Source organism: Heliangelus exortis, chromosome 3 (assembly GCF_036169615.1).
Source record: "Heliangelus exortis chromosome 3, bHelExo1.hap1, whole genome shotgun sequence".
NCBI classification, from domain to species: Eukaryota; Metazoa; Chordata; class Aves; order Apodiformes; family Trochilidae; genus Heliangelus; species Heliangelus exortis.
Genome location: NC_092424.1, coordinates 50,122,450 through 50,136,083, shown reverse-complemented (window position 1 = coordinate 50,136,083; position 13,634 = coordinate 50,122,450). Strand labels below are relative to the sequence as shown.

Genomic DNA, 13,634 nt, shown 5'->3' with positions numbered 1-13,634 from the left:
TATTTGTAGGGTTCTCTTTTATAAAAAAGAACTAGAATATTTGCAGGCTTCAATCAGTGATAATTAATTAATAATATAGTCCCTCATTCCTTTTTTGATAAAAGTGGGGGGAAAAAAGGCAAGAAGTATGCCAGATGTTGCAAGTCTGCCCCTTAGAAAAATGTCCCTGATGAATTCCAATTTTATTATTCAATGACCAAAGTCTTTTTTCAAAACTATTTACAAATCCCTTAGGAGAAAAAATAAAATAAAATAAATAAATAAATAAAATTAAAAGATTCAAACAAAGTGATTTGTTTGGATTTATAATAGATAATCTCTCAGCTCCTATTATTTTTTCATTTCACTTCACTTTAGGAAGTTGAAGCATTTCTATTGAGCACAAAATGCTTTGCAAAAACAGAAACAGGCTTCTTTGTTCCTGTGGGCGAGCTACACTCCTCAAGGAAAAGATTTCCAACCTATTATCTAGAACAACTTTTACTGCAAAATGTCTCCCTTAAATAAATGAATTGCTTGTTAGAAGTTCTATATAATGGAAGCAAATAAGAACTGACAGTCACCTAATATTAACAGGGACAGGAATATTGTGTCCTTCTTAGAAAAGAATTTTCCTTTTACAGCTTCATACAGCTGAGAATCACATGCCAAGAATATAATTACCCAGCAAATTTTACTCATCAATTATTCTATAGCTCCACTACTTGCTGTAGCACAGCTTCAGGGTGAGGTCATGTAAAAGCACCAAGATAGAAATTTCACCTTTTAAGGACTTACATCGAAACCTATCTCCTGGAAAAGGTATTTTGAAATGAAAAGTTATCTTATATTATCATGCACTCACAGCAAAGCAACACTATTCTGCACTCAAGGCATCAGGCACTTCTGGGATGCTCCAAGGACCCTCCTCAAGGACAAAATGCAAAGAGTCCCAAAGGTACTGTCTGCCTGGGACTACCTGGCATTGCCAGCCTCCAAAATCAAAGATTTTATCTTCTTTTGTCTGTAGCCATGCTTCCAGCTTTTGCATCATACCTTCACCCTAAGCAGTGGCTGTGTTTTGAAGTTTTCCTTTGGAAGCCTCCTACTTCCAGCAAAGTGAGATAAATATTTTAATTCCAAAAGTCCAGCCTTGGCTGGGCTGCCCTTCAATGGGAGGCGTGCATGGGGATTCAAAATGCTCAGTGGTTCAAGGTTGACAATAAAATACTGCAAACTGGCAACACTCCACTCATTAATTCACCTTCTGGAGCTATGATTTCAATAGCAGAGTTTTCATCTTCTGAAGTGATGTGTCTGGGTAATGTCCTTTTAAAAGCACAACTGAGTCCTCTGGGAACTGATTTGCAAACTGCCTCAGACCAGCAAATGGCTAAAAGATTACACCATAAAGCCTTATATTTCTCTATATCACTATCCTGTAAATCTTCCAGAATATTTTATGGTTTTTTGTCAGTCTTTTACATTCATGCATGCTAAACAATGAGAGGAGTTGCCCATTCATTTCATTATGCTGAGGATATCAAAGTTGTTCAGTATATAGATTGATAAGAAACAGCACCAACAATGATACAAATCCTGCCTGGTTCTGTACAGAATCTCCAACTCAAGTAAAAGCAAAAGAAGGAAGTAGGAATTGTGTTTTCATTTATGTAATGCAGAGTTAAAGCTGGGAAAAAGTGAAAGAGAAAACACTGATTCTCCACAAAACACAAATAGCAGATATAGCAAAACTCTGCATTATTTAAAATAATCTAATTCCAGATACCTTGTATTCAAGACTTTCCAAAGGTCTGCCTCAGTATCTCTCTTAACCTTGGATTAACATTTCATTATAATTCAGATACACAAATGTTGCACATTATACAGAAAACCTAATTACACATTATTACAATACATTTTCAGCAAATAGCAGAACAGCTGATACAGCTCTTTGGAAAGTATTAGATCAACAAACATCCTGTGCAGACAAGATACAGCTTCAAAATTGGATGAAACAAGAGATTTGGCTCAGATAGTTACGTTCACATAAAAACTTGGGGCTCAACTTGTTATGAAGGTTTCAATGCAAAGGATGTTGTAATGCATTTGGCACTGCATATTCAACTTCTCATATGAATACGTTTATCTAGAGTCTCACGGGTGATTCCAGCTGTTCTGTGGAAATGGCTGTTGCAGAGAGCTATTCAAGATAACGCTAGGAATGTCTATATGGAAACTGAAATACAGTATATTAAGCATAATAAAAGAAAAAAAAAACACAGTAACTTGGTGGTATAGATCATGTATACAGATCTATACACTTTACAGAATATAAAAATAAATGTAACTGAAAGAGAAACCATGACTGCTCCCTCCTGGATGTGAAACTGCATGTAATCAACATCCAATACTCTGTTGATAGCTGTGACTACCATCATGCTTGAGGCTTTGAATCTACGGAGTTTGACATGATAATCTATGATTTGGAAGGCAGGTGCAAAACTGCTGATAAGAATTTCAGATAAAGTTGCAAAAATAGAGAAAAAGAAAAGGAACAGTTGCTGATAGGGAGTGACTTGAGCCACAGGGGAAGCAAGACAGACGTAAACCTCATGTGCTGTAGTACAGCAAATGAAAAGCATCTAGATTGAGAAGGAGAGGACACTCACAGAGAAGGAGCAATTCTGGCAAGAACTTGCATCCCTCCACAAATTAGCAGCTCTGTCTGAGAATTTACAGGCCAGAATAATCCTAGTTTCCCTTGCTCTGATAAGAAGAAGCAGAGAGGAGCAAAGACCTGGAACAGCATTGATGTGATCACTGAGTTCATTTTAGGCATAGCACACACAGAGTTCACTGGAGTCATGGGAAGGATGTATAAAAAATGCCTTGCAATGGAAAATGTCAAGAAAGACAGAAAACTTTCATCTTGAAAATAACCAAGGAAAAAAACCACAGAGAAGGCCAAGATGGGACTGCACCACAGTGTGTAAGATATTGCGCACGAAAGTTTATATGGGGGAAAAAATTGGTAAAAGTCTACATAGTGGGTAAATGTACTCTGAGATCCAGGGGAAAGGAGCCAATTGGATTTCTCAGAAAAATGAAGGGAAAAACAGCTCACAGTTTACAATCTAAGAAAACAATTCAGTATTGGAAGAATTTACGAAGGGCAGCAGATTGTCCATTACTGGTGACTTTGAGTCAAGACTTAAATTTCCTTCCTGAAAGATGAAACTTTTCAGTTCAGACCTAGGTAGACTGCATCATGCATTACACAAGGGTGGGAAAGACTAGAAAAGGACTTGGGAGTGCCACAATCCATCTTTTTCCTCGAAGTCAAGATCAGCTACATGATTGCCACTACAACTAATATTACCTAACTGGTAATATAATTTACAGTGTGAATGTGAGCATGGAACCCTAACAGTAAAAAAGGGTAGGTTAGGTGTTATGTTTGATCTCAGCTTCAGTAACTAAATTGCAAGCAACCATCTCCATTCTGAGAATATCATATTACCAGCTGAATAAAAGCTAAAAGGTCTATTATGCAAAGAACACAGGAAATCTAGGGAAATAAATTTTAAATCAGATAATCTTAAAATACGTGGAAAAACTCACTGTAGTGTTTTTTTAAGAAAATAAACCCCCAAAAAACCATCAGACCATGCGAAGGTCAAACTGCACATTAGATTTGTGCTTAGCCTTCCATCAAGTCACAGGTAAAAAACATCATTACACACTCACATCATTAAAAAAATGTAGTATAAAAAAGGAAAAAAGATCTAGGAGGGATTACAGCACCATGTGGCCATTCATGAAATGTGTACTTTACACAGCAGACCTCACATGATGGTAGAAAGTGTTTCATGATGTGTTAGCAAAAAAATATAGATTGTAATGAACACACATAAAGACACACTGTTAAGGTTGTGCACGTAAGTTTAGCTGATATTTCCCTACCTTCAAGAGCCTGTCCAGAGGGTAATAATATTTTTTTACCATATTTTTAATGACATTCTCTATGTGTGTATGGGGGTTTTTTATAGGAGAAAAAAAATCTACAACATGAAACTAGTAGATAATCTTAGTCTACAATCAGTGTTTCAAGATGTTAATTGAATGAGCCCAATCTCACAGAATCACAGAATCTTCTGGGTTGGAAAGGACCTCTGAGATCATCAGGTCCAATCTCTTACCCAGCTGAGCTGTACAGAATCAGCACAAGTGACTGAACTACTGCATTTTCACATGAATCCTACCTGAGTTTGCATTCAAAGGGTTATGGACATTCAGCATCTTGTTATGTCACCTCCACCAGTTTCCCCAGTATACTATTTCCAAAAGCTAGTGAAGCATGCTTACAACATGTAGTAGGCATGTTCTACGAAACATCTATGCTCTGTGTGATATTGCTTGTTTCAGAGCAAGGGAGAAACAAGAATCCTCATGGTATTAATAAATCTAAGTGTTGTGACAACTATGCCATGACAGTTTCAAGTCAATGAAAACAATATCACAAAATCACCCTGGTTTTACTGACCTCCTACCAGTCTATAAAAAAATTCAAAAGTGAAATTCTATTAACAAATCAATGGAACAAAGACACATACAAAGGGTAAGTCATGGCAAAGTAAGATATTTATTTGCCATAAAAAACTATAAAGGTATCATCCAGTCTTTACAAGCAACAAGCTAACATGCAAGGCTTTTAAACACCACACTGTCAGCACAGAGTGTGCTCCTGCTTTCAAGCAAGCAGCTTATTCCATCACATGCAGTCAAGTTAATTCTTCAGTTCCTTTTTGTTTGCTGGCTAAGGACACATTTTACAGAGCCCAAAAACTGTACCATCAAAGTGCTGTGTTAAACTTGCTGCTTCTGCATGAAGAAAAAAAACCCAAACCACACAAAACTGATGAGTAATAAAAAAAACCCCTGAACAATATTAATAAATTAAATTTAGTTTGGGGCTTATCCAGACTGAATCTCTCTTTGTCTATCTCTGCTTTCATAAAGCATGTGATTTACTGCAGCCCATAACTCAGAATTCAGGTCAGAGTTGAAGGAGACTGTCCAAACCCATCAGCAGTGCAGCATGTGACGCTGTTGTTATAGCAGCCTGATTTACTCATTTTTATTAGTCAGTATCTACCATTGTGTCTGTTTAAAAAACTAATATATGTAAAAATATAAAATAAATACTGTCTCCCCAAAAATTCTTTTTTCAAGGAAAACAAGATTTTTTTATAATAACATCGCTAATGAGTAACAGAAACCCAGAAATATTTCTCATGCTGATTCCAAGGACTAAGACAAGTACCGTCTCAATCAGAAGGCCCAACAGATTTTTCTTGCCTTCCCAAAACCTGTCCCCTCACACTTCTCATGCCTTGAGTAAGAGGGACATGGCAGAGCTGGGGCTGGCATGCAGGCAGGGCACAGGGAGGTGGCTCCTGGCTGTGGCCCAGCAGAGGGTTCTTCAGCAGTTTGGTGTCACCTGGCAACAGATGTACCTGCAGTAGTGTGGTTACCTCTTGACTCTTCTATTGGCCTTCCAGAAGTTTGCTTTGAACTGGCCAATGAGTTCAGAAATTATTTAGGAATTAGGCATGGGGGGGAACTGGAAAGATGTGGAACAGCTGTAACTGCTGTATAAGTTTTATTTCCTTAGGATACTATGCTAGAAGGAAAGTGTTGTTCCCTGCTCTCGAGCACATGCACACATATCCTAATTACATACAGCAGATATTAAAGGGAAGAAGAGGGCAGCAGACAGCCCAGAAAGGAAGACTCCTCACATACTAATGCTGGATGATAATTCATACTGACTTTAAACAAATAAGATATACCAAACTGAACTGTAAAGACTAATTGAAATGTAAGATTAAATTAAGACCATGATTTATCAGTGCGTTGCTTTGCCACATCATAGGAAATTTTAAAGGAGATCATTCCCCAGTGGCCTGTAACTACTGCGGAAAGTGAAGAATTCATGGTTCCAGTGAGACATGGAAAAGCCTGTTTCTCTCCCTGGGTGGTCTTTTTAATGCTTCTCCCTCCTATGACTTTACCCTGACCTAATGAGCCAGCCTTTAAACAAGCAAAAGTCACTTACTGTTCACAGACAGAGGCATGGCTTTAGGTTTTTAAACATTCCTCTGTAACTTGCATATACTCAGAAACTTGAGGAAATAGCCAAGCTTCCCTCTTTGCCTGAACTTGGGTCTGTAAGTGGATGCTTGGAAGATAACAGTTCACTGTCAGATGGAGGAAAGCTGCCTTCCTGTATCCAAAACAGGAGTTGCTCAATTCTCCCCGACCCTGACTCATCCTGACACAAAGCTGTGGCCTCACCACCCCCTGTGCATTCCTGCAAATGTTTTCTGCTTCTCTGAAGTCTGTGACTCTTGGAGCACACACCAAGCATCTTGAGTAGCTGCCCAAAGACTGTTATAGTTATTTAGTTCAGCAGGAGATTGCTAAGAGGTCAAGTAGGGCTTTTGCACAAACTTAAAGATTCTTCCTGCTTCATTTTTTCTCAGGCTAAATAAATAGATGACAAGTGGTATTTATGATAAAGGTCAGCAAACAACCTGCAGCTACGCTGAAATAGCTTTTTATCTCCTCCAATCTCAACAAATATACCAGCATATAAATCTTTATCTTCTTATAGCTGAGACATTTCTTCATATTAGCTTCTAATTGGCATTTTGGATGCTTTTCACAGCAGCAATTAGTAAATACACTTCAATTAAGACAGAGACAAAAAAAAAATTACTATTTTTAGTAACGCCTCCCATAATTCTTTTTAAAAACATGCATTATTGATTGTGAAAAGGAATTAGAATACGACAAAGATAAATGATAGCTGTCAACCTGGTTCTGTAATGGGCCCTTTTCAGGCACATATCCCTGTATGGAGGCAAAAAGTTCTTTACTTTTGTTTTGAAGATAGGCCAATAGATCTTGCATTCTGGAGGTATACCTACATACTGCAAGAATTTTCATTTTCTTTTTATTCAAAGAATTTTTTACTTCACAACTTCCCCTTCAGTAGGACAGCACCTGGCAATTTTGCATGATTCATGTCACTCATTTTGCCTCCTAGGGTAACACGGAATGAGGGCTTTTTCTATGGGATGGGAAATGGCAGCCTAGTAAACAGTGACTAGGAAAGGATACAGCAAACACACTGGAAAAGCAATGTGACTTGAAAGCCCAGATTGCTCTGACACAGCCATAGCTTTAGAAGGTGTAAGCATGGTGACTGTAAAGAGGTTTTTTCATACTGTCCACAGTGTTAGTGATGCTGATAGAGGTCCAAAGTACAGTTTTTATGCTTATACTTAAGAGAGGGTACGTAATTACTGGAGAAGTTTCAGAGAAGAGTCACGTAGTTATGAAATGGATGAGGAAAACTACTGCCAGCAAAAGGTTTGAGAGTGACTGTAGTCAACAAAAGGAAGATTAAAAATTGCTTGGTAGCAGCAGACAGATGCATGGGGAGAAACACCAGGGAACAGAAAAAGCACTTCAGTCAATAAGGAGCACAAGCCAGAGAAATCTACATCAGAAATTAGCCACAATAATTTGACAGTAAAGTGAACAGACAACGGGAATCAAGTGACCAAGGAAGTGGCAGATGCAGCAGAACACGATGCCTTCAAATAAAGCCTGGATGCTTTTTCTGAGAAGTTCTTTCCTTTTCCAATCAAAAGCAAGAAAATCCCATGCTGGGTTTGCCTGGGTAGCAATAGGTGGTATGAAATGAAAAAGCACCTAAGTATTTAGCTCTGTGTATAAGAACAATTTCTATGTGGTATTATTAGAAGAAAGGCAGGTATGGAAAAGTCAGTCCTGCATTTTGGACGAAATGAGGAGGCTGATAGCCTCCATAACGAAAAGCCTCAACCTGAAATGACAAGTAAAGGAGAGTTCAATGCACAGCACCACCTTCCCCATAAGAAATGGTCCCAAAAGTAACTGGATAGAGTAGCCACCCTCCTGAGGCACTGAGTCATCTCCTAAAGCTAGCCCTGCCTGCACTGAAGAGACCAGGAACAGAAGCTGTGACCTGTGGGAATAAAAGCTTCTCCTGTGACAAGTGCTATGTAGACATTCACCACATCAAAGAACAGCAGGAAAATTAAGTTTTTTATCTGTTGTTTGAGGCAATTAATTAGATTTATGTCTGTAAAAATTCACATTACATTTGCTTTAGTGTGTCTTTTTAAGATTTGTCTTGTTGTCTGTCTCTTTGTACTACTTTAGACTCAGATAAAATAGTACTAAAATAGTACTAAACCAGAAGATGAAGACACAGAAGAATAAACGTGGATTCATTTACTCAGCTGAAACAGCAGGCAGTCTTAAAACACTATTCAAAACAGAGGGGAAAATGGCCCTGGCAAGCATTCAGGTCAGGATGAGATTTTCAAGATTTCAGAATTTGGTTCGGCAAAATTAATGATGCCTGAGAAACACTCACGTGCTCCAATTCACAACTGAGGGCTTAGCTCACTTCCACTAGAGATTTTTTCTGGAAAGAAGATACAATCCCTTTTTTTTTTCCAGCTGAGTGCCATTTTTTCTGAATAATCAGAAAGCTTTAAGTGCTGACAGCCTTATAAGCAGGTGCAAGGTGCAAAGGGGAGAAAACCAAGAGATTTGTCATTGCTGTAAACATCACATCAGTGATATTTAACAAAATGGAAGTTTACTTTTCTTACTACCGTCTGGGGAGCCAAAAAGCACCAATAAGCAACAGCAAAGCAGACTCTGCTTACATTTTCTCTGCTTCTCTAGTACCTTGGTGATATGCTCTGAAAAGCTTAATGCTATCCCTACAGATTTTGAAAACACTCAAGCAGAGAAGTACAAGGAGAGTGGAAGAGACTCCCTTTGTCTCAATAGCAACCTTCAAACGTACCAAAAGCCTTCTATCTCCCACCTGCCTGCCAGCTTGATGAACAGAGAAGGAAGGAGAATATAGCATTTCCTACTTATTGCATTCCTGCAAACAAAAGCTTAGTTTCAAAGGTGTAAAATGCCATACAAGGAAAGCAAGTTTGCCCAGCATGGCTACCCCTGCAAAAATTAATGATTTCCAGGTACAGCTCTTCTACAATGGCAGGTAGAAAGCCTGCCCCATTCTCTTGGGCAGGATCAAGGGTTTCATACCAAGGTTCTTCAGTCTTCAAGCTGAACTTTGAACCTTTCACAGATCTGAAGGTGCCCTAAGCCTGCAGTCGGGAGTTGTGTCGTACTTCTCCCTGTGCATCCGTTCTGCAACCCTCCCCCTGGCTGCTCAAGGCAAGATGCTGTCTGAGGCAGCTGTCAGCCAGAAAACCTCACATTGATACTTTGACCCTCACTCTTTTAGCTCCTGAGATATTGCACAGTTTTTATGTTCAGCTGGCAGAAAAGCTGGGTCAAATGGGAACTACTGTATGATATACAATTTGAGCTCAGCTACTCACTATACTGGGTCCATAAAGGAATAGTTTCAAAACTGTCAAGCAAAACTAAAATGCTTTAATAATACTGTAATATTTAAAATGTGCATTTAAATCATATTCTTGAAATTTCTGTAAAATCAGTACTCCCCTCTCCAGCTTCAAATTAAGTTTTCAAAACATCACCTTAGAATTGAGGAACAGAGAAACAGTGAGCATACTACTTCACCATTGGGTGTAACATTGCCAATAAACTAAAACCTAGCTCTCTCAAAAGCGTTTAATTTATTAGAAAACACAAGGAAATGCTTAACCAATAATAAGCAATGTTGATGAACTTCAATTATGCCTATGTTTAAACATTCATCAGTCTATTTACCACTCAACAGCTACTAGTTAAACCAAACATCCTCTCACTAAAATGAAAAATATGGTTTTGGAGTTTATAAGGAACAGCCAGAAAGGAAGCAGCAAATACTTTTATAAAGCCTTTATAATTTCTATATATTTTCACAAATTTGCATTGGAAGAAATAAGTGGAGCAATTTCATTTCATGGATACACTACAAAAGAAACATGTTACCTGTGTGGCAAGGACATACCATATGAATAGAAAAGGGAACCTTGGAGGTAGCAAGAGTTAACAATGTTTCTCTTTTACTCATGTACATGTTCTCATGTTGCATATGATCTCTGGAAGCACAGTTTAATCAACAAACATCCCTTTGGCCTCCAGGTGTGGCTACTTGTTTTATCTTGCATTTTGGCAGAGAGATTGTTTACTGAAAATGTGAAGCCCTATCCTAAGGAGTTTTATCCTTGACAGATAATATAATAGAAATTGAAGTCTCATGGAATCAGAATAAAGAATACAGATGATAGAAATGTTATTTAACTCTCTTTTCATGTAACCAATCCATGCCCATAATTAAGTTACAGGTGAAGTGACTTCCCAGTCGCTCAAAATATTTTATTTTCTAAAGAAACTAAACCAAAACATCCTCTCCCAAATTTTATAATTTCTTACTACACCATCTATGCACACTTGAAGCCATGCACTCAAAGGACAGGCATTGCCATTACCAAGTAAACAAAACGCTGGGGTGTCAAACAAACTCTTGCAAAGATCTGCAGAAAATTCACACTTCTACAGACTTCTAAACCTAAATGCAAGGATTCCAACCTAGTGGCACAGACAACATGGTTCCTTAGTATACTTTCCAAATTAAATTTACAGCCTAAGCAATAACAATCTGTGGTTAGCTTTAACCTCTGTGTCCTGGCTAGATGTTAGCTGACATCCAAAAATCCTTCCAAAAATTTCTCAGAAGTTTCATCCAAAATGTGTTTTCTTCACATTCCCTGCTATAATAGAATGTCCTATAAAATGGCTCTAGAGCCTTGGTGCATACTTCTAAATAGCTGTCAAAAGAGTCTGCACTCCTGTGTTGCAGAGCATGATCCATTTGCATGGTTATAAAAGTTTCTGTCCTGTGCAATGGGGACTGCTTTGTAAGAGGAAAATTAAATTGGTTAAATTGGTGAAGAGTCATTCCAGGTACAAAATTAATGAAGTTGATAGTATTTTCAGACTATACAGAGATGAAACATTCACAATGGTGCGCTGCCACTTTTTAAAACATGAGTACACAGTTTAGAGATCCAAGTTACCATCTCATGCATGTTGGCTGGAAATGTTATAAACCAAGATCATTTCAAAGACAAAGGCATGCAATAGCATCCTAGTTTTTCACAAACATACTGTACATAACCATTCTGTACCAAAGAAAGTGCAGGAAAAAGCCCACCCCAACTGCAGAATGTGACTTCCAGTGCCAGAAGGGAGGGGGTGAAAATTACATTATATTGTTTATATGAAAAAAGTGCAGAAAATGTTCTGTATATAACAATTAATAGAAATCAATGGAAAAGACTTTTAACTGAAAAAAATGCCTTACCTTGAGAAGTTGAGGAAATGAACATGTCTAGTGAATAAATAGGGCTGCTCAGCAGTGCTTATGTTTTTAATCAATTCCATCTAAAAAGAATTAACAAATCAAATTTTCCATGTTATGTCAACACACATTTTGAGACAAAGATAACTCTCTATCAATATTTGATGATACAATTTTCAAGTCCAAATTACTCAGGAACTCCTTCCCTGCTGTCCCTCCCAAGCACTGCCAGCAAGATAGCACGACTTCTATTTCATATCTAAGCAGGAAAGGTTAAGCTGCAGACACTATCCTGCTATCATGGAGCTTACGTACTTCCAAAAGTGAGTATCAGCTTAAGGAATGGCATAAACTAAGAGAAAAACCTAAACCCTGCCTGAACCTGCACCAGAGCTTTGAAAGTGGCAGGTGGCCTTTAAAAATGTTGGCTTTATTCAGCAAAATGCCAAAATGTCTGAAGCTGAAATAGAAAGGGAGAGCTAAGCCAATGACCACTTTCATATAATAATAAAAACTGCCAATGTTTCCAGATCATTGATTGATTTGTCTATTTAAATACAGAATCAGCACTTGCCATTCCTTTTACTATTACAGCAAATAAAGAGTATAAACTAGATGGGCACTTTTATAAGGATGATGCTAAATTCTAGTTCAGACACATTCACACTATTTAAATTTTTGTTGAGAAATAAATGATTTAAATTTTCAGATCATTAAAGTGGAATAATGTAAACAGCATATACTGAAAATTTCTTACCATGGATATGACTATCTACGTTGTGTAAATTGAGCTCTAGCTATGATCTAAAGTAAGTTGAAATTGTCTAGTGGAGCATCACTCCAGAGAGTCGAGACATTCTGGTTAAATTTGCTTCCTTACTATTAATTTCCTAAGATCTATTTTCAGCTGTTCTGTTCTATGCTCAAATGCAGGCTGTTTCAGGGACACTGAACATTAATGCATTTGAAATTATAGGTTTATTGATTTTACAGACTGCGTAGTAGAAAGTCATACAGAAAGAAACAGAAATTCATAAGCTGGTGGGGAAAAAAAAGAGGTAAGAGGTGAGCCAAGCATTCTCGTTTGAGTCATATCAATTTATGTCCTAAATTTACACACCATTATGGAGACATTTATTAAAAAAAATAAAAAAACCTGTTTCTGAAAACTTGAATGCTACAGCTGATATAGACAAAATAAGGAAAAATATAGGTTCCAACCTGTTATGTGGCTAAGGTAATCTGACTATCATGTGATGATACTGCACTAAAAGCCTGAAGAGCATGGTAGAAAATGATGCCCATGCCACTACAAAGACTAAACTACATTTAAGGGACAGCAGTAGTCAATTGTTTTTCCTTCTATTTCCCAATTGCCATTTACTGGCATATTGCCCTAACTTTTAAGCTATGTGTCACATCTTCCTGCTTCTCATCCATCTTTCATTCTCCATTTTTTCCTAGGACATGTAACTTTCTGCCTTTGTTACGAGCTATAGCCATTTATATTCTAGGACCAAATAAAAAAATGTGCACACACTAATATGCTTTTGCCCACTTTTCCTCTGCCTATAACAATTTTATCTATGTACAGGTACAATGGGCACTGAAGCAAATGATTTTAGTCTCAGGCTTGGCTTTTTCCTGCTAGTTGGAGTACATAAGGGTTATTAGGTATATAGCTTGTACAACAGGGCATATTAGATCTGAAAAAGTATTCAGGGCATATTATTGTATCAGGTTATATCAGGTCTGAGAAAGGTTGTAAATCCAAGGCAATGGAACATAGAGAATAAAAAATCCCCAATATAAAGACAATATGGAGGAAAAAGAGAAACAAGAAGAACACAGAGTGAAGATGTAATTTTAGAAAAAGAAAAAAACAGGCAGAAAGGGAATAGCCTTCCTGCTTTAATAAGTCATATCTGAACTGTTTGGTTCAAGTGCAAACACGTTTTCACACAGCTCCTTCAGTACAATATCAATGCTATGAGAGAAATTAATAAACCTGAAGAGGAGAGCTTGCCCAGATTAAAAATCACAGGAAACTTTGCAGTAATTGGCACCAAGTGATTGAATATTACTTGTTAATACTCTGAAAAGACAGAGGGTTTTCTAGTAAACTAAAAAAGCAAAAGTTTCCTTAGGACTGGTAATACTCTCTGCCAAAAAATTATATTCATTCACCTTGCAGAATGAAAAAAAAAGGGGAGACTACTCTAGATGCTGAGTATCAGAT

The 13,634-nt window shown here is 37.6% G+C and overlaps 1 protein-coding gene across 1 annotated transcript in view; it reads right to left on the bottom strand.

Moving 5' to 3' along the window:
• Window positions 1-13,634, bottom strand: part of UST (uronyl 2-sulfotransferase) — a 158,036-nt gene that overhangs the window by 62,996 nt on the left and 81,406 nt on the right. Inside the window, exon 4 of the mRNA XM_071740535.1 lies at window positions 11,399-11,478. Coding sequence (XP_071596636.1) covers window positions 11,399-11,478 — 80 coding nt within the window. The remainder of the gene's footprint in view (window positions 1-11,398; window positions 11,479-13,634) is intronic.